A 20,703-nucleotide genomic window follows, 5' to 3' on the forward strand; every position below is an offset into this window, starting at 1 on the left:
GCCAATGTTCAAGCCCTTATGTTTCAATGATGCAAACTCCAAACGATAAAACCTTCAACATGAACGTTGTAGATATTTTCAAGAAAATCAATTTGGACTTAAATTTTTCATCATTTGGATTTTTTATGGAGAAGTTATGGGCACTTGAAGTTGGATTTTTTTTCCATTTCAATGCATTTGGCCCAAACTGACCTATAATTGTTTGCATTATCACATGTATTTCTTTTGAGATTTTGAAATTTTGCTCAACATAACATTTGAAGTAGACACAATAAGATTTCCAATGCATTTGTTTCCACCTCAAAATCATAAAAATGAAATGAGTTATGTTCTTGGGAAGTTGATCCAAAATTAGGGTTTCAGTCAAAATGACCTATAATGTCTTGGAATGGAAGATGACTTTACAAGCTTCAAATCAAATTTTGATGAACATGAAAGTTGTGCATATTGTTCTTAAGAACATTTTTTATCTTGGGATCATCTCCACTTGACCAACACATAAAAAGTTAGGTCTTAGTGCATTTCAAAATAGTCAGATGAATTGACTGATCAACTTCTCAAGTCCACAACTCATATCTTGATGAATTGATGATTGAGGACACTCAAATAAGTTCAAATATGCATGGAATGATGAATCAAAGAACTTCCCTTGATGGTATTTGACCATGGGCTGTGGTTGCTTCATGAGCAAGGCATTGTTGATGATTAGATGAATTAGGGTTTCCTTGGGAAACAAACCTCAAACCCCTTGAATTGCTTTGATAAAAATGATGAATTGAGATACTAGGGAGGAATATTTGATGGATGAGAGCTTTGGGAACCATTTCCATGTTTGCTTTCATCTTCTCTTGATCTTATCATTGCATAAAGGATCTCCTAGAAGCTGTTAGACTTTGTGATTGCTCAAACTACAAACAAGAGATTTTAGTGACATATTTTTGTGCTTTTAGTTAGTAAATAAAATGGGAAAAGCAATGATATACAATTCAAGCATGCTTGGTGATCTCAAACCACTCAAGAGGTCCCACCCAAAGGCAAAGGGAACCAAGATGCTCATGATCCTTAAGGCTTTGCAAATGAAATGTTATGATGCCATGAGGGATCTTAGGGCCAAAATTGGGGTCTTACAGTACTCACTTCTTTTGATGAGCCTCAGCATCTCATCACAATCTTCTTTCGCATTTCCACTCTGGCCAACAGAGACAGGAGTTTTCAACGTAGAAGTAGGTTTGGCAGCAAGTGCCGGATTCGGAGTGTTCACCGCATTCCCAACCGGGCGTTCAGCATATTCAGCAGCATCAGCCCTTCGAACATCAACTTGAGGTTTCGGCGGAGCCGAGAAGACACGACCACTACGGGTCAAGCCGCTGACATCAGCAATATTAACAACAGATGTAGAGGGCAGGGGCACCTCTTTCTCATCCTCTAATGCTACAGCATTGTAGCGATAGGGGACCGCCTTTTCAGAAGAGTATGGCACAGGGCCGGCTGGTTTAATGGTCAAAGAAGGAGAAGCCTTTTGCTTGCTACCATCGTACTTAATAATAACAGGCTCAGGGATCCGAAATACCGGAGATATCACATTGACTTCATCAACATCTTCATCAACATTTCTGTTCTGAAGTATCTCAATGACTCCTTCATCCAGCATTTCTTGAACATCTTTGCGGACTTGGCGACATCCTCTTTGGTTGACAGTGCATACTCGGCATCTGTCGTGGTCGTGCTCGTATTGACTGTACTCACACAACAGTCTATGCATCTCGACCAGAAATTGTCGAATATGGCTGACATATTTGACTTTGTATTTACCAGGACAACCCTGGACCATGTTAACAAATTTCCCATGCTCGGGAAATGGGTTCTTCTTTACATTAGGACCTACGTCCTCGAAACACAAAATACCACATCTCATAAGGTCTTGAACCTTGGTCTTCAGTGGATAGCAGTTTTCCACGTCGTGTCCGGGAGCACCGGAATGATAAACACAATGTAATTCGGGCTTATACCACAACTGAGGGTTGATAGGTATAGCCGGTGGGTCTCGTGGAGTAATCAATTTCCTCTCTATCAAAGAGGGATATAATTCGGCATAGGTCATGGGAATAGGATCAAAGGTGACCCTCTTCCTTTCATATCTTGTGCTGGCTTGATTACTATTTCGAGGCTAGTAGGCCTGCTGTTGAGGACGGTAATGTTGTTGTTGATATTGCGGATGTTGTTGTTGCTGATTATTTTTGTGATGCTGATACTGCTGATTATCTCTGAAAACAGGTTTATGTGAGCCACCTGGTGATGGTTACCGGAAGGACGCACGTTCTTCCTCCTCACCGAGGGTCTTCTTGGTTTAATATGGGAGGTCACGGCATGCGCCTCGCCATCTTTCTTCTTTCCAAATGTCCCACACCATTTGGCAGAAGAGCCTTCATCTCTGGTCAGACGCCCTTCCCTGACTACCTCTTCCAGACGCATCCCCATGTTCACCATCTCGGTGAAGTCAGAAGGAGCGCTGTCAATCATCTGCTCGTAATAAAAAGAACTCAAGGTCTTCAAGAAAATCTTGGTCATTTCTTTCTCCTCCAGCGGGGGTACGATCTGTGCTGCTACCTCTCGCCACCTCTGGGCGTATTCTTTGAAAGTTTCCTTGTCCTTCTGGGACATGACCCTCAATTGATCCCTATCGGGAGCCATATCCATGTTGTATTTGTATTGTTTGACGAAGGCCTCGCCAAGGTCGTTGAAGGATCGGATGTTCGCGCTATCCAAGCCCATATGCCATCTTAGGGCAGCACCGGACAAACTGTCCTGGAAGTAATGAATAAGAAGTTGATCGTTGTTGGTCTGAGTCGACATTTTCCTGGCATACATGACCAGGTGGCTGAGAGGGCAAGTATTTCCCTTGTACTTTTCAAAGTCAGGTACCTTGAACTTTACAGGGATTTTGACATTAGGGACCAAACAGAGTTCAGCCGCAGACTTGCCGAAAAGGTCTTTTCTTCGAAGAGTTTTCAATTCCCTGCGGAGCTCAAGAAATTGGTCATTCATAACATCCATCTTTTCATAGACATCTAGGCCCTCATACGGATTAGAATGATAGATGGTGTCGTCTACTCTGGACATAGTATGCACGACAGGAGGAGGAACGACTAGGATCGGGCTAGATGCCGACAGAGAAGCAAAGGTGGGTGCATGACCCTCAGGCATGAAGTTAGGAGGCATCCCCCACGGAAACCCGGTTGCATGGCTGTTGGTGCGAAGTGGGCGCTGGCCACAGGCACAGTTGATGAGGCAATCTCGGAGATGATTGTCCTCTGGGGAGGAGTTGAAGGCGTCGGAGACGACTGGCTCTTGGCAGCCACGAATGACTCCATCAGGGCAGTCAATTTGGCTACTTCCTCCTTAAGCTCACGGTTCTCTTGTTCCAAATGATCCATTAGTCTTGATATGTTGGCTCGGGTGTAGTACCGGTGAGTCAGCTTGTCTTCAAAATAAATGAAGAACACGGAGTTAGACCATAGAACAAGAAGCCTGGAGCAAAACCTGCTTATGCACATGATGCATGCAATGCATATGATTTAATTTATATCAAAGGAACTTTAGAGTCCTATTTGCAAATATTGGAAATATTAAACATTTATCACATATGGAAATATCACATCAATAATATTTGGAAAAGATTTTACACCAAAGAAGTACACTCTTGGTAACCAAATACAATACAAGAGAGAAGGAAAATGAACATCCTATGGAACCCTAGAAGTAATCATATAAAGTTATGGAGACTGGAAGATAAGATGCACGAAGCCTCTTCACCTCCCTCTCGTAAGTTGCCTCCATGTCTGCCTTCTCTTTGGCGAGTCGATCATACTTCCTTTTCCAAAACTTGGAAGACTTGGGAAGTAGAGAAGTCAATGCATCGTCAGGATCATCAATAACCTGGTGCTCGAGGAACTCTATCAAAGCATCCTTCACCCTGATCTGCTGAAGCAACTCTTCTCGTTCACAGATCCAAGCACGCGAACGGTCTTCGTCTCTCAACTCCTATACTCCTTGGTTAGGGAGGGTTGAAGGCCCAACCACAACCAAAGGTGTAGGTCTTGGATACTCATAAGGCATGAGGTACTCGGAAGCTCTCCTCCTAACCCAAGAAGTATAAGGCTCCAAAGCGATACAGTTCTTCGGACCTAGCTCCTTCCTTCCCTTCCTATGGATCTTGCGCCAAGCGCGGACCATCCTGCCCTTCAAGCCTTGGGGATCTTTACCCTCCTGAAAGAACACACCCTCTAACAGAATGTTATTGGGTTTATCCTTTAGGGGGAACCCAAGTTGACGACGTGCCAAAATAGGGTTGTAGTTAATCCCACCACATGTATGAAGAAGAGGCACATTGGAGAATTCACCACAAGAGTCGATAATCTACCCACCATCATACACACGGTTGTACCAAAAGATATCATCATTAGTGAGAAACATAAGTCTCGTGGACCACCGTAGACATTCTTTGTTTTCCTTGAAGGCGACCGTCTATGGCAAGTGCGAAATAAACCACTTGTACAACAGAGGCAAGCAACACACAATGGTACCACCACCCTTTGCATTCCTCATATGCAAAGAAAAGTAAGTGTCACCCAACAGAGTCAGAACGGGATTAAGAGTAGAGAAAATCCTAATAGCGTTCACATCCACAAACTTGTCGATGTTGGGGAATAACACTAGCCCGTAGATGAGAAGTACAAATATGGCCTCAAAGGCGTCCTCACTCATGGCCTTCCCCTACATAGTAGCCTGATCAATGAGGAACTCAGAAGGGAGACCTTGAATTCCACCTTTGGTAGTCATATGAGCACGAACCAGAGATTCATCTATATGCAACATGTCAGCTATCTCTTGAGAAGTATGAACACTCTTTAAGCCACTGAACGACACCTGGTCTAGAATAGGTATACCCACAAGGTAGGCATACTCCTCAAGCGTGGGCAAAAGCTGAAAATCCGGAAATGTGAAGCAACGGTACAAAGGATCATAGAACTGCACCAATATACTCATCAATCCTTCGTCCACTTGAATAGTCAGAGCAAATAGAAGCTTCCCAAAACGAGCCTTGAAACCCAAGGGATCTAATACATAGGATGTCAAATTCCTTAGCTCTTTCAAGTTGGGTTGTCTGAAACTGTACTTCTTTGTATTCCTTCTTTGTCTTTCCATGTCTTAAAATTTGCAAATAGATCTCTTAAGTTCTTTGAAAATTTTCTCATTGTGGTTGATATGGATGCAAATGGGTGGATGAATGCATGGATGCAACAATCACACTCAAGGATCAAGCAAAGCACACCAAGCAAAGGTCATGAGATAGATCATGTCATCCTTAATATCAATCATCCATTTTGGTGGATTATGGTTTACACCTTATCAACACCCAAGTTCCATTGATATTAAGGATACAAGAACGGATCAACCATGAATCAAGAGTTTGTTGTAAGTCACGAGCATGGAATCTCGGTTAAGAACCACCCAAAGGGAGTGTACTAGGGTTTAAACCTGCCAAACATGTTCTACAAAGGGGTTCCCATAGTCATCATCCCATCTTTCGGATATTATCGGAGAAACGACTACTCGTATTCCAAAAATATTCTTAAGAGAGACTCTTTTGAGTGTAGTATCGTGTAACAATCGTATCAACTCTTACACTTGAACGAATTTCACACTACATCCTAAGAATAGGCCAAGATGGGCTTGGTAAACTAAGGTCCTTGGCTTCTAAGGTCTATATTGGAAAGAGTAATGTCTAACCACAACTACTCGTGTGACATTATTGATCCCAACATGACCTCCACCAAGTGAATGGGCTTGCAAGTCAACTTGCTAAGGAATAACTCCACAGAAGTCAACAAGACTATGCCATTCTCCTATCCTAAGTGCACTCGAGTTTGGGTATATAACTCATCTCACAAAGATCACCAAGCATACAAGGAATTAATATTCAAGCAATTCAATCATTACATACAATACAGTAATCCCAAATTGCACAAAAATATGTCACAAAACAATATACACAACAATACAACAAATATGAAAAGTAGGCAAAACCCACTAGGCAAATGTCCCCAGCAGAGTCGCCACTTTTCTGTAGCGGGGTATTCGTTACCATTAGAGATATTGACTAAATCTAAGTTAAACCATACAAGTCGAGTCGCCACCACACTTCTATTTATCCAAAGGAATGGTTAGAAAGCGAACAACAACCTAAAAGTTTTATCGAATCAAAAACTAGTAAAAATGTCAAAGATCAGGGTAAGGGGTTGGTTGTGCAATGGGAAGGTTTTAAGCACCCAAAACATCCTAGGTACTCCTAGGGAGCCCTTTTCACATTTGTTGTAAGGTTGGTATTTTGTGAAAATTTTGTTTGTGCAAACATGATTGAACAGATGAGAAGAGAATATACAAGTTATTTACATTTTGTGTTTGGATGGATAAACCCATTGCCTACGTACCATCTTAAAAAAGATTAGGATCAAAACCTCGTAGTTCGGGGTAAAAATCTCAAAAAATGAGTTGGTGAATTGGTTGGGTCCAAAAGCCTTAAGGTCTTTTGTTATCCAAGGGAGAAAACTCAACCTAAAACCACAAATCCACCATGTGAGGATAGCTTCAACATGCTAGTGAGGGGTTAACCCTATAATAAGCATGGAAGACTCATTGTCCATCACTAAGGATATAGGTGAGTATTACATCTACCTCAAGGGTAACTCAAACCTAATAGCTAAAAGTTATGAAAAGTTTTGATTAAGAGAGTGGCCATTGAAACCACAAAAAGATATTTGAATGAGTGGTATTTACCAATGAAAAGTATTTACAAAATATGGTCAAAGTTGATTTAAAATTTCAATTCACAATAAGTGTTATGAAAAGAAAGTTTGAAAATCAAAAGCATAAGTCTTAGGTTTATAATGTTTGAAAACAAATGTTAATGTTTGCACAAAAAGTTTTGGCTTGGGTTAGAGTGGAGGGAAGAAGAAGAATGGCTAAAGTCCTAATCATACAAGAGATAAGGGATAAGAAACAAGTAGCTCCCATCCTTTGGAATATGTAAGCAAAATAATTGTAAGCTCAAGCAATCAACATAATCACACAAGCTCTTAGAAGATTCCCAATGGTTCTTGTATCTTTCACTTTGGATGAACATGGCAATGGTTCTTCAATTTGAGCTCTCATATGATCCCCTAGCACAAAAGCACACACATCAAAGAGTTTTATGAAGCAAATCAAGAATGGACAAGAGTGAGTTTAGAGGTTTGGTCCTTCTAATCCATCTTCAACATTAAGGTCCTTTTACTCCAATTTGCATAGGGAAAGTCCTAGAAACTAAGTCCATTTGTCCATTTCTTTGCATTTGGTCCACAATAATCAAAACAAAACACAAGCACAATAATATATACACAATTATGTGCTCAAATGAGCAAAAGGCAAATTGCATTAACATAAACATGTGCTCAAATGAGCAAAGGGGGAAAAGCAAATGAATAATATGTACAAGAATAGTAAATGGCATAAATGTAAAGTGTAAGAAGTAAATGTTAATAGTTAATAGTTAGTGTTAATAATTAGTGTGCCATAAGGCAAATTTAGCGCTATGTTAAGCAATCATAATTGGACTTATGTAGAAGTCACAACTATCTGAGGTTGGTCAATAATAATGTAGGCAACAACACAAGTTAGAGGTCTTGATTAGTGAATCAAACTCCAACAACTTGCCATGCCAAAATAGAAGATGAGAAATGATCTTGTATTGATTTAGGTTCTTTGCATGATTTAGAAAGCAATCTATCTTTAATGCAAAGTCATTCACTTGATCTATGATTAAGATGAATTAGACCTCCCTAATCAATGCTAACCACCAATCTTTAACTCATTGATCAAAAAAGAAAAAAAGAAGAAAGAGAAGAAGAAGATGAAGAAATGAAGTACATTAATGGAAATGGTATGAGATAATCAACAAGCATTGACCAAAGATAGAGAAGATCAAGGTCAAACATTAGTAAACAGAAGCAAAATGAAGATTAGAAGTCAAAAAAAAAATATTTTTGGCATTTTTAATATTAAAACTAAAACATGAATTAAAATAATAAAGAAAGGTCAAACTTCAAACTCACTTCAAATCAACTTTGAAAAGTCCAAGTGAATTATCCCAAGTTCAACAAGATCAAACAAAGTTTGATAAAAAAATTCAGCATTTTTAAAAGTCAGAAACTATTTTAAATCAATTAAAAATGCATAAAAATAACCTAATTGAACTAAAATCTCAAATAAATCTCAAATCGATTAATAAATTGATGAGAAAAATTTTCATAGATATGTCATCATTCAAAGAAGTTGGAAAAATATTTTTGTATTTTTTGAGTATCAAAAACTATTTTGAATGAATTAAAAATAACCAGAAAAGAGAAAATTACTAAAAAATATCAAATGATAAAATAAAAAATATTAAAAATCATTTTTAGAAAGTAGAAATTAAAAGGAGAATAATGAAATTGGTCCCATAAATTTTGGACCAATAATGAGAGAGATATGAATTTTAGAAATAAAATGGAATAAAAGAAATAAAATGGAAATTAAAATCAAAAATAAAAAATAAGGAAAAATCATACGCGTTGGATCCAAGCTCATTAATTGAGCTGGCGCATCAAACGGTTCCCAGGCGCGCATCCACCAAACACGCTAGTCAACTGAGCAACATGTGGACACTAAAAAAGTCATAAGAAAGAACGATCCATATTAGATCTGGAGAATGAATCCAACGACCATGATTTGATCTGGCAACCAGACGGTGGTGTACACCACCGTCTTCTCCGGCGAGGCCAGAGATTCCGGCGAGAGCTGCAGAAAATAAACCTTCATCAAATGAGGCGATCTATACAGCAATGGAAAGCTAGGGTGATGTACGTCACCCCTGTACCATCTATTTTAATTCTAGATCTCCATGGTAAGAGAAATCAGAGGTTGAAAAATATGGTGTTCAACTGAAACTTAATGGATTTGCAAAATTCAAAACACAGTCAAGTTGCCTCTGATGAGAGGACTTCAGCCAACCCAATAAATGCAAGAAACAAGATACAAACAAAGAGTTTCGAAGAAAATAAGTTCTGATGTAAACCTCTGAAATGAGGATCTTTAGAGCACAATTCTCCTTTGCTAATGCTTGCAGTGTAGTCTCAGGATCAAGGTGAGCAAGGCTTAGGAACTATAGATCTAGAAAATCAATCAATGCAATTGAAATTCAGATCTGAAATTTTTGAGAGAAAGAAAAAGTTCCTTTGAGTATGGTTATGGAGGGATTCGTGCAGCATATCAGGTGCCTTCAGGTTGTCAAATTATGAAGCTATGCACTCTTATTTATAGATGAAGGGAGCTGCAAGCATGAGCAAAATATGTGCATGAATGAAGAGGGCCTCCATGCTTGGGCCTGTACAGGCGCATGGAGGGCCCAATTCTGATTGGAATGGCAAGCTAAACATCACCAAATATGTTTTGGACGTGCAAATGAGGTGTATTTGGCTCATGCATAAAGTTTGAATCAAGTTTCCAAAAATGCACTAGAAAGTTCCCCTCTTCGAAAATGATACTTCCAAAAATAAAACATAGCCTTATGGGTAATGGTTGGAAAGCTTATTTCATAAGGAACAAATTCTATGTTGATCAACACTCCACTTGGGTCTTGGAAATTAATGAAAATTGAACTTGAAGTGTAGGGTGCAAAACATGCATATGTGACATTTTCAAAATTGGCCAAAGTTCAAGCCCTTCTGTTTCAATGATGCAAGCTCCAAATGACAAAATCTTCAAAATGAAAGTTGTAGATATTTTCAAGGAAATCAATTTCGACTTAAATTTTTCATCATTTGGATTTTTTATGAAGACGTTATGGGCTCTTGAAGTTGGACTTTTTCACATTTCAATGCATTTGGTCAAAAGTGACCAATAATGTTTTGCATTATCACATGTATTTATTTTGAGATTTTGCAATTTTTCTCAACATAAAATTTTAATTATACATCTTAAGATTTCCAATGCATTTGATCTCACCTCCAAATCATGGAAAATGAATGAGTTATGTCCTTGGGAAGTTGACCCAAAATTAGGGTTTCAGTCAAAATGACCTATAATGTCTTGGAATGGATGATGACCTTCCAAGCTTCAAATAAATTTTTGATGAACATGAAAGTTGTTCATATTGTCCTTAAGAACATTTGTTCTCTTGGTGGCATCTCCATTTGCCAAACACATGAAATGTTAGGTCTCAGTGTATTTCAAAATAGTGAGATGAATTGACTGATCAACTTCTCAAGTCCAAACCTCACATCTTGATGAATTGATGATTGAGGACACCCAAATAAGTTCAAATATGCATGAAATGATTAATTAAAGAACTTTCCTTGATTGTATTTGACCATGGGTTGAGTTTGCTTCATGAACAAGGCATAGTTGATGGTCAGATGAATTAGGGTTTCCTTGGGAAACAAACCTCGAACCCTTTGATTTTCTTTGATCAAAATGATGAATTGAGATAATTGGAAGGCATATTTGATGAAGGAGAGCTTTGGGAACCATTGCCATGTTTGCTTTCACCTTCTCATGGTCATATCAATGCACATAGGATCTCCTAGAAGCTCTAGACCTTGTGACTGCTCAAGCTACAAACAAAAGATGTTAGTGACATATTTTTGTGCTTTTGTTTAGTGAATAAAATGAGAAAAGCAATGATATATATAATTCAAACATGCTTGGTAATCTCACACCAACTCACAAGAGATCCCATCCAAAGGCAAAGGGAACCAAGATGCTTATGATCCTTGAGGCAATGTGAATGCAATGCTATGATGTCATGAGGGATATTAGGGTCAAAATTAGGGTCTTACACTTCTAAAGGAGAAAATTGTGTCTGCACACATTATGGAAGAACCAATCACACCATAGAAACTTGTTTTGTTAAACATGGTTATCCTCCAGTATTCAAGAACAAGGCAAAACCTTCTCAACCTTTTATTACTGTTAATTCTCAATGATTCTACTAATGCATGAATTTCAAGTGCCAAGTATTTTGGTTTTACTCTGGAGCAGTATCATAGTCTCCTTGGCTTGTTACAACAATCTTAGACCACTCTTCACCCTACCTCCAATTCCATTTCCAGCATACCCCTTGCCTTGACATCCAAGTCATCCTTTTCGGATGGTAAGCAACTCACCATGGGGATACTTGACACATGTGCTATTGACCATATCATATTTAGACTAACTTCTTTTTTCTCATATCATACCATAACATCTATATTTGTATCCCTTCCCAATGGTACCTCAATTATGACTCGTATTTCTGGCTCTGTCAACATTTTTCCTAATCTTACATTGCATCATGTCTTATATATCCCTTAATTTCATGTTAATTTGATATCCATTCCTAAACTTGCATTGTCTCATAATTTTTTTGTGTAATTCAATTCTAATACCTGTCACACCTTGCAGAATATTACCAAGGCAATGATTGGTATAACTAACATGAGAAAAGGATTGTATGTCATAAATACTGCACCTGATAGAAATGTTCCTCAAATTTGTAACTCTAGTTCTAACACCAGGTCTCTTGTATGTCATTATCAATTAGGTAATATCTCTAGTACTCACTTACATACCATTTTTAAATTCTATCCTTTTGTATCAAATAAAAATACATAGTCTTCGTGTGATTCATGTCATTATGCCAAACAAAAGAAATTGCCTTTTCCATTAAGCACATCTATTTCTCATGATCCTTTTCGACGCCAATTTTAGAGTTAAGAAATGGAATTCCCTGTGTAGATGTTTCGACTGGATATGATATTGGGAGCTCTAGTCGAAGATGCCTTTATGAGAGGATCAAGATGTTGCAGGGACTTAGAAATAACTTTTAGTGTTTGAAGACGTTTTCGGCGAGAGACTCAAATTCAAATAAAAGGAGGGAACTTTTGTTCTTATCTGAATTACTGAAGGTACACGTGGAGCATAGTGGATAGTTGCATCCATGCAAAGCGCGATTTGTCTCGATGTGATAGAAAGGCCGTTGAAAGCAGTTAGTTCGATTAGTATAAATAAAAGGTCTTAATGCTAGGATCAGGTGTGTTCAGAGTGTGTATAAAATCTGTAAAATTTAGCAAGTATCTGCGCGTAGTGATACAGTAAATTGAGAAATGTACGTTCGATTTACACCATTGTAATTTACTTTGAAGTAATTCAATTCATCTTTATTTTCCAGAAATATTTCTTTATTTTAAAGATTCATCTTTGTTTCCATTTATCTTCGTTCTTACAACGTTTCTCTTTATTATGTGTTGGTCTTTTACTTTTTAGGTATTTTCACGAATAACTATTGTTGCAAACACTGCGAAGTGTTTATGTTCACTTGAATTCACTTTAACAAATAATTAGCACATGTTCTAGGATCAATCTGATCGATCATGTAAGTAACGAAATTTAGTAATTTGGAAGATCAACATTTGTTTACCAATTTTCACGGTAAACAAATTGGCACGCCCGTGGGACAACGCTAACGATTTTGAAAAGTGAAATTTTCCTTTTTTAATTCTGGTTATTCAGTCATCTTCTCTCTGTCGAAAGAATTCATTGTATGTTATTAAGGAGTGGTAAAATATCCACAACCAATGAAAATAGATCAAGGAGAGGATCCACTAGGAGAATGGCGAATTTAAATGCGCCAAATAATCAAAATTCTCAAAATCTATCAACTAGAAATGTGCCACCCCCTTCTTCTTCGATAGGGGTAAACACGACCACAATGCACGTGTCTGAACCGGTATCATCTATGGCAAGTTTGATTCCTACACATTCTATTTCCCATATTGAACCTATTTTGACTTACATTGGGCCTAGGCGTCTTCCTCCCCCCCCCCCCCCCCCCCCCCCGTAAGTAACCAAATTTAGTAATTTGGAAGATCAACGATTGTTTACCAATTTTCACGGTAAACAAATTGGCACGCCCGGTGGGACAACGTTAACGATTTTGAAAAGTGAAATTTTCCTTTTTTAATTCTAATTATTCAGTCATCTTCTCTCTGTAGAAAGAATTCATTGTATGTTATTAAGGAGTGGTAAAGTAGCCACAACCAATGAAAACAAATCAAGGAGAGGATCCACTAGGAGAATGGCGAATTTAAATGCGCCAAATAACCAAAATTCTCAAAATCTATCAACTAGAAATGTGGAGACAACTAATCTTTAGGCTTGGGATTCCAAACACAAAAACCCAGCCTTACAAATAATTCTGTAGTAGTGTGGAGACAAAAAATGGACGAAAGCAACCATCATATGATCCAAATGCTTACCCAAACATTGACCACCGTATTGAATCCGTTGATTCAAAGTACGACACAATCGAATCAACAGATGACAACACAGATGACGCGAATGTCTGACTTGTTGGGTGTCCAACAACCTCATCGGCACCCTCCGAGAGATTGGATAAGGGAAAACTAGAGGGTAACCTTCGAAGAAGATCCTACTATTAACCAAATTCCACAAAACGAACCGCAACCAGAGATGGTAAATCAGAGAGTAGGAGTCAAACCCCCTAGGACTGAACCACAGATCCCCAGGGAGAGAGAGCCAAGGAGAGTTATGGTAAATATAACCAAAACGCTGATAATGTCATACGGCAGATTTGACATGATGATATGGTAGCAGATAACAATCTGGCAGCCATGGTCGAAAGGATTATGGCTCAAAATGGGGTAAACTTTGGCCTTCGAAGGCCAAATTATATATCACCTTTGTCGGAATATATCCTATAGGCAGAAACACCCCCTAGAACAAAAATCCTCAAATTTACTAAGTTTTCTAGGGATACTACTGAATCGACTATCGAACATGTGGCTAGATATTTAATAGAGGCAGGAGACATTTCGAACAACGAAAACCTTAGGATAAAATATTTCCCAAGTTCTCTCACAAAGAACGACTTCGCGTGGTTCACCACTTTGCCACAAAATTCGATTCATACTTGGAATCAGTTAGAGAGAATGTTCCATGAGCAGTTTTACATGGGGAAAACAAAGATAAGTCTGAAGGAATTGGCTAGTATTAAACGAAAGTTCACTAAGCCAATTGATGACTATCTAAATAGATTTCAATTACTCAAAGCTATGTGTTTTACACAAGTACTAAAGCATGAATTAATCAAAATGGCCGCTGGGGGCCTTTACTATTCTATCTGGAAGAAGTTAGATACCCAATATTTGAGAGATATGGCCCAACTAGATGATAAGGTCCGACAGTTATAACACTTGAAGGAAGAAAAGGCTAGAGAAAATAAGAATAAAAGAGTAGCCTACATCGATTTTAGTAATGATGACGAAGGATCCTATAATGGGCCTTTAGACTTAGACAAAAATGAAATAGACCTTGTTGAGTTGAAGCAAGGGCCACATTACGCTTATAAGGTTTTGGCCTCGTCGAATGGAAAAAACCCTATTGAACCAGAAAATAATAATAAATTTCCTAAAAAAACTTACGCTTTTGATGTTACAAAATGTGACGAAATCTTTGATTTGTTAGTTAAGGATGCTAAAGTACCTCCTTTAGAACAAAGAAAGAAAAAAGGGTTTTCCAAGTACCATAGTTTTCTGGGTCATAAAACATCTCAATGTTTTCTTTTCAGGGATCTTGTTCAGAATGCTATCCAAGAAGGGAGACTCAAGTTTGGAGACAAACCTAGGAGCCAGATGAAGATCGACTCCAACCCTCTGCAAATGGATGATGCCCACTACACGGAAGCAGAGGAAGTAAACATGGTCGAAGTCACTGATGATTTCAAAATGATCGAAGTTACTAAGGACTTCGTCAACGAACCCGTCATGGTTAGGGTTTCTGAGCATCTTGATCAGGGATTCTTCAATGACTTCTTTCAGGAAGTTGTGGGAAATGTCACCAATGGAAACAATGATGTTTTCGACACCAGAGTCACTAAAGATTCTAACCTGATGATAGTAACCAAAGAAACTGTTGATGGTTTCGTGTAAATAGATAAGGCTACTGAGGGCCTTCAATTGAAATTCCAGAATTTGGACATTACTGAAGATGTCGACATGGAGGTTAATATGGTCGAAATATCCCAAGAAACCTCCATGGAAGTTGATAATGAGTGTCAACAAGAAGAGTATAATAAAATAGCCTTCCCCAAAGAAGACGAAACTCTGACTGATTTCCTCCGGTGGTGCCAGAAGAAGCAATCAGGGGTTATGTTGTGCCCCCGATGCAGTGTCGTGTTTGACCATAAAGCGGCCAAAAACCTCAAGGGAGTAAGAAGGGTAAAACACCAAGGGTTCTAGAGAGTCCTTCAAGATCAACATGTTGTCCAGCCCATAAGGGATTTCGACCCAAGAAGGTATTATAATCCAAGAAGGCCTATGGTAAAGCTTGGTGAAACAAAACGAAAGGGTCATGCTGCTAAACCCGTCTCTTTCAAACCCAAGGCTTAGGCTTCAAATGAAAAATGGGTGAAGCCAATCGATGGTAGGAAACACGGCCAGGGAAAATGATAGAACTTCGAGGTGGATAGAGGTTCGTCATTAACGTACCATAAAGAGTTTCAGGTTGACAAAAAAAACCTCCCACATCTCTGAAAACTACAAAGGAAAAAATCTCATGACAAGGTCTCAATGGAGAAGGTAATAGGGAAGGAGGAAAGAACAGAGGGATGCTGGCGAAAAGGAAAAGGCTGAGTCTAGCACCAATGTGCCTGCAAGGAAAAAGGAGGACTTAAGCCTTGACAAAGGAAAGTTTAATACTCCAATAGAGGCGGCCAGAGAGAAATATGATTGAATGGTTGCGGAAGATGAAATGCTCACAGATAACTTCGACTCCAGGTCAGAATCTTCTTTGGATATCTTAGTCCGTGTGGTATCTGTGATGCCCAGGGAGTTCGACCAGATCACCGAGGTCGAAGACACCGACAACAATACAGAAAGAAAAATGGCTACTCAGAAGCCAATATTCTACTATGTGATGAACAATGGTTGCGTTGATGAGCAAAAAGCCTTTTTAGAGAGACTCGATGAGGCTATGAAGAGTCATATTAAGCCTCTCTTTATTACTGGGAAGATCGAAGATGTCCCCATTAATAAAATATTAGTGAATTGCGGTGCAACAGTGAATTTGATTCCGCATCATATGCTGAGAAAAATTGGCAAGTACGATACAAATGCCAAACCCCATAATATGGTGCTTTCCAATTATGAGGGGAATGTGGGTTCCAGTCTTGGTGTAATCCAGGTCGAGTTAACTGTAGGAAATGTCCCAGATCCACAATGTTTATGATTATGGAGACGAATGCCAACTATAACCTGTTACTTGGAAGAGAATGGATATATGAGGTTAGGGCTGGGCCATCCTCAATGCACCAACAAATCATCATATGGTATCCAGATGGTATTGTGACGAATATAGAAGTAAACCAAGGTTACTTCAAGACTCCTATTAACTATATCGACATACGCCAATTCGACAAACATTTGGCCAATATCGCTCTGAGTGATCCGGCCAAATTTGCATTTACTCCAGACGACAATGCCTACTGTTCCCTATATTTGCACCCTAACAATGGCTTTTGCTGAGATAGAGAGGTGGTAGGCAAAGACATCTTTGGATATATAGGAGTGTCAGGAGTTGACCCCATAGGTTGGGGAAGCGAATTTAGTGCTGATGACTGAGTTCGAAGCGCTAAAAAGGATTTTGGCCCACATAGCCGAAAACAAACAGCAACCGGCCCTGGAGGCTGAAGTCAAAAACATGGTTGTCAAAGCCATCAAGGACTTCCATCAATATAGGTCCTGGAAAGGACTTCGATCCAGAGCCACTTGATAAGGCTCGGAATGAAGATCAAGGCCAGAGGCTTGACGCCATCTATGATGACGAGCCTTTGGGATTCGAGAAGGATCCGCTAGCGACAAATATTAAGATGCTGGCTCAGGATCCACTTGAGGAAATAGACTTGGGAGAAGGATTGACAAAAAGGCCAAATTACATTAGCACCAATATCAGACCCCAAATCAAAGTCGAAGTGATCCAGTTGTTGAAAGAATTCAAGGACTGTTTCACGTGGGATTATGATGAGATGCCTGGTTTAAGCAGAGATCTGCTTGAATTGAAGCTGCCAATCAAGCCTGGAAAAAATCCTATCAAGAAGAACCTAAGGCGATTTGCCCCTGTAATTCTCTCAAAAGAGGTCGAAAGACTTGTTCGCTATAACTTCATCAGTAAAGCCAGGTATGTCGAATGGTTAGCTAATATTGTGCCTGTTATTAACAAGAACGATACTTTAAGGGTGTGCATAGATTTTAGAGACTTAAATACTGCAACCCCAAAGGATGAATATTCAATTTCGGTGGCGGAAATGCTAGTCGATTTTGCCGTACATCATGAGTATCTTAGCATGCTCAATGGATATTCTGGATATAATCAGATATTCATTACGGAAGAGGATGTCCCAAAAACGGAATTTCGATGTCCTTGAGCCTTAGACACCTATGAATGGGTGATGATGCCTTTTGGTTTGAAGAATGCTGGGGAAACATACCAGAGAGCAATGAATTCGATCTTCCATGATTTCATAGAGACTTTTGTGCAAGTTTACATAGATGATATTGTTGTTAAGTCTGTTTCAGGGAAGAGGCATATAGACCATCTTCGACTGTCCTTCGAAAGGATGAGAAGACATGGTCTAAAAATGAACCCTCTCAAATGCGCTTTTTGTGTTCAGGCAGGGGATTTCTTAGGCTTTGTGTTCCACAAAAAGGGAATTGAAATAAACCAGAATAAGACCAAGGCCATATTGGAGGCGAAAGCGCCATCAACAGAAAAGGGATTGTAGTCACTACTCGGCAAGATCAATTTCCTAAGGAGATTCATCTCAAACCTTAGTGGAAAGTCCTAAGCTTTTTCGCATTTGCTTTGAATCAACAAGGAAGGATTAAAATGGGGCAGGCTCGGTAAGAAGCGTTCGATAAAATTAAAGAATACTTGAGTCATCCACCAATTCTAACACCACCTTGTAGGAACAGGAGTATGAGATTATACATATCTACATCTGACCAGACTTTAGGCAGCATGTTGGCTCAAAAGGATGATAATGGCATCGAAAGAGCCATTTACTACCTCAATAGGGTCTTAAATGATGCAGAAACTAGGTATAACATAGTTGAAAAATTGTGTTTATGCTTGGATTTTTCTTGTACGAAGTTGAAGCATTCTATAAAACCTGTTGATGTTTATGTTTCATCTCACTTTAATGTCATTAAACACATGTTGTCTAAACCAATTTTGCACAGTCGAATTGGAAAATTGGCACTAGCTCTAACTGAATATTCCTTAACATATATGCCGTTAAAAGCTATTAAGGAACAAGTGGTCACAAACTTTATAGTCGACCACTCCATAGCTGAGAATGCACTTGACTATCTCGAATTAGAACCCTGGAAGTTGTACTTCGATGGGTCTAGCCACAAAGATGGAACAGGCATAGAAGTTTTAATCATTTCTCCTAATAAAATTCCACCAAAACTCAAGTATAAAATGGAGGGTCTCTGCTCAAACAATGAGGCTGAATACAAAGCTCTCATAGTCGGACTTAAGATATTGTTGGAATTGGGGGAAACTCGAGTCGAAATAATAGGTGACTCAGAGTTAGTTATAAAACAAATTACAAAATAGTACAAGTGTGTTAAAGAGAATCCCATTATGTACTTCATAATAGCCAATCGATTGCTAAAAAGATTCGAGATGACTAGTATTCGACACATGCCTCGATTGGAAAATCAAGTGGATAATGACTTGGCTCAGATTGCATCCGGGTATAAAATTTCAAAAGAAAAATTGCAAAAAGTCATTGAAGTCAGAGGAAGAGTCGTGTCGGCCAGATTAGCCCCATCAGATTTGGAGAAAACAAAGTTGGGATACGCTGATGAAGAAAACTTCGAAATATTGGCAATAGATAACCTTATAGACGGAGATTAGAGGAAAGCAATAGTGGAATACTTACAGGATCCAAGGGCTTCTGCGGATCGAAAAACAAGGTATCGACCTTTAAGTTATTTTCTTTTGGGGATGGAATTGCTCAAAAATACTCATGAGGGAGTTTTGCTTAAATGTCTTAGTGAATTAGAGGCATATTTAGCTCTTTCAACTGTCCATAGTGGGGCATGTGGGGCACACCAAGTTGGCCATAAGATGAAATGGCTTTTATTTCGCCAAGGGATGTATTGACCCACCATGCTGAAAGACTGCATCGAATTTTCCAAAAGATGCCAAGAATGTCAGATACATGCGGGCATACAACATGTCCATACGAGCGAATTGCACTCTATAGTTAAACCTTGGCCTTTTAAAGGTTGGGCTTTGGATTTTATTGGGGAAATTCGACCACCATCATCAAAGAATCAGAGGTATCTCTTGGTTGGCATTGATTATTTTACAAAATGGATCGAAGCTATACCTTTACCAAATGTGGCCCAAGAAGATGTGATCGAATTTATCTAGAAACATATTATTTATAGATTTGGAATCCCATAGACTGTCACAACAGATCAAGGATCAATGTTTACTGGTCGAAAGATGCAAGAATTTGCTAAGGAAATGGGTTTAAAATTGTTAACGTCTACGCCATATTATGCTCAGGATAATTGTCAAGTCGAAGCAGCTAATAAGGTGATTATTGGCTTGATTAAGAAGCATGTGAGGAAGAAACCTAGAAATTCGCACAAAACTTTAGATCAAATTTTGTGTGCATGTCGGACTTCTCCCAAGGAATCCACTAATTCAATCCCTTTTCGACTGACCTTTGGTCATGATGCAGTTTTAGCAGTAGAAATTTCTCTACAATCCACAAGAATTCAGAGGCATCATGAAATTCCATCAGAATCATATTGGAATACGATGTTGGATGAACTAGTCGATCTAGATGAAGAGAGACTAGATTCCTTGGAATTATTAAAAAGGCAGAAGAAGAGAGTAGATAACTCTTATAATAAGAAGGTTAAAATTAAAACATTTTTTCCTAAATACTTGGTCTAGAAATTTGTCCTTCCAATGGATCGAAAGGATGGGACCTTAGGGAAGTGGTCTCCCAAGTGGGAAGGCCCTTTTCAAAATTTGCAAGTATTCTCTAATGGTGCCTATGAGATTGAGGAGCTTAGTGAAGGCAAAATAATATTGAGAGTAAATGGAAAATATTTGAAAAGACATAAGCCAACACTCCAAGAAATAAAAATAAGAAATGAGTAATTGTGTGTAAGTTAAATAAAGCCAATATGGTAAAGGGTGCCGAAATGGCTTAAATTCGCTTCAAAGGCCCGAAGGGATAATATTCATTACAACCAAAACTTATCAAATGTGAAAAATGGAAAAGGAGATTAGAACTAAAAAGGGAGATTAGCCTTTATGTGGAGGTACTTTGTCTTGAGAAGTTCCAGGCGTTTCTCACATAAGGACCGTTTCGACCTGAGAAGTATGAGCTCTGACTCAAGTTTGCACGCTTTTTCGATGAAATCCATACCAAACTCTAGCTCTTTAGCCATCAAGGCATCATTGAACTCCAGAAGTTCACTTTTGCGCTTTTCGGCTTTAGAAATTTTGGCTTGCAGTTCCTTTATCTATTTTCTCCATGAA

The 20,703-nt window shown here is 38.8% G+C and overlaps 1 protein-coding gene across 1 annotated transcript; it reads left to right on the forward strand.

Moving 5' to 3' along the window:
• The first annotated feature begins 14,084 nt into the window (after nucleotides 1-14,084).
• On the forward strand, nucleotides 14,085-15,062 carry LOC127123289 (uncharacterized). The gene is made up of 2 exons (XM_051053521.1): nucleotides 14,085-14,201; nucleotides 14,334-15,062. Exons 1-2 carry the CDS (start codon nucleotides 14,085-14,087, stop codon nucleotides 15,060-15,062), a joined length of 846 nt encoding a protein of 281 aa, XP_050909478.1.
• The last annotated feature ends 5,641 nt before the right edge of the window (nucleotides 15,063-20,703 follow it).

Source organism: Lathyrus oleraceus, chromosome 2 (genome assembly GCF_024323335.1).
Source record: "Lathyrus oleraceus cultivar Zhongwan6 chromosome 2, CAAS_Psat_ZW6_1.0, whole genome shotgun sequence".
Lineage (NCBI taxonomy): Eukaryota > Viridiplantae > Streptophyta > Magnoliopsida > Fabales > Fabaceae > Lathyrus > Lathyrus oleraceus.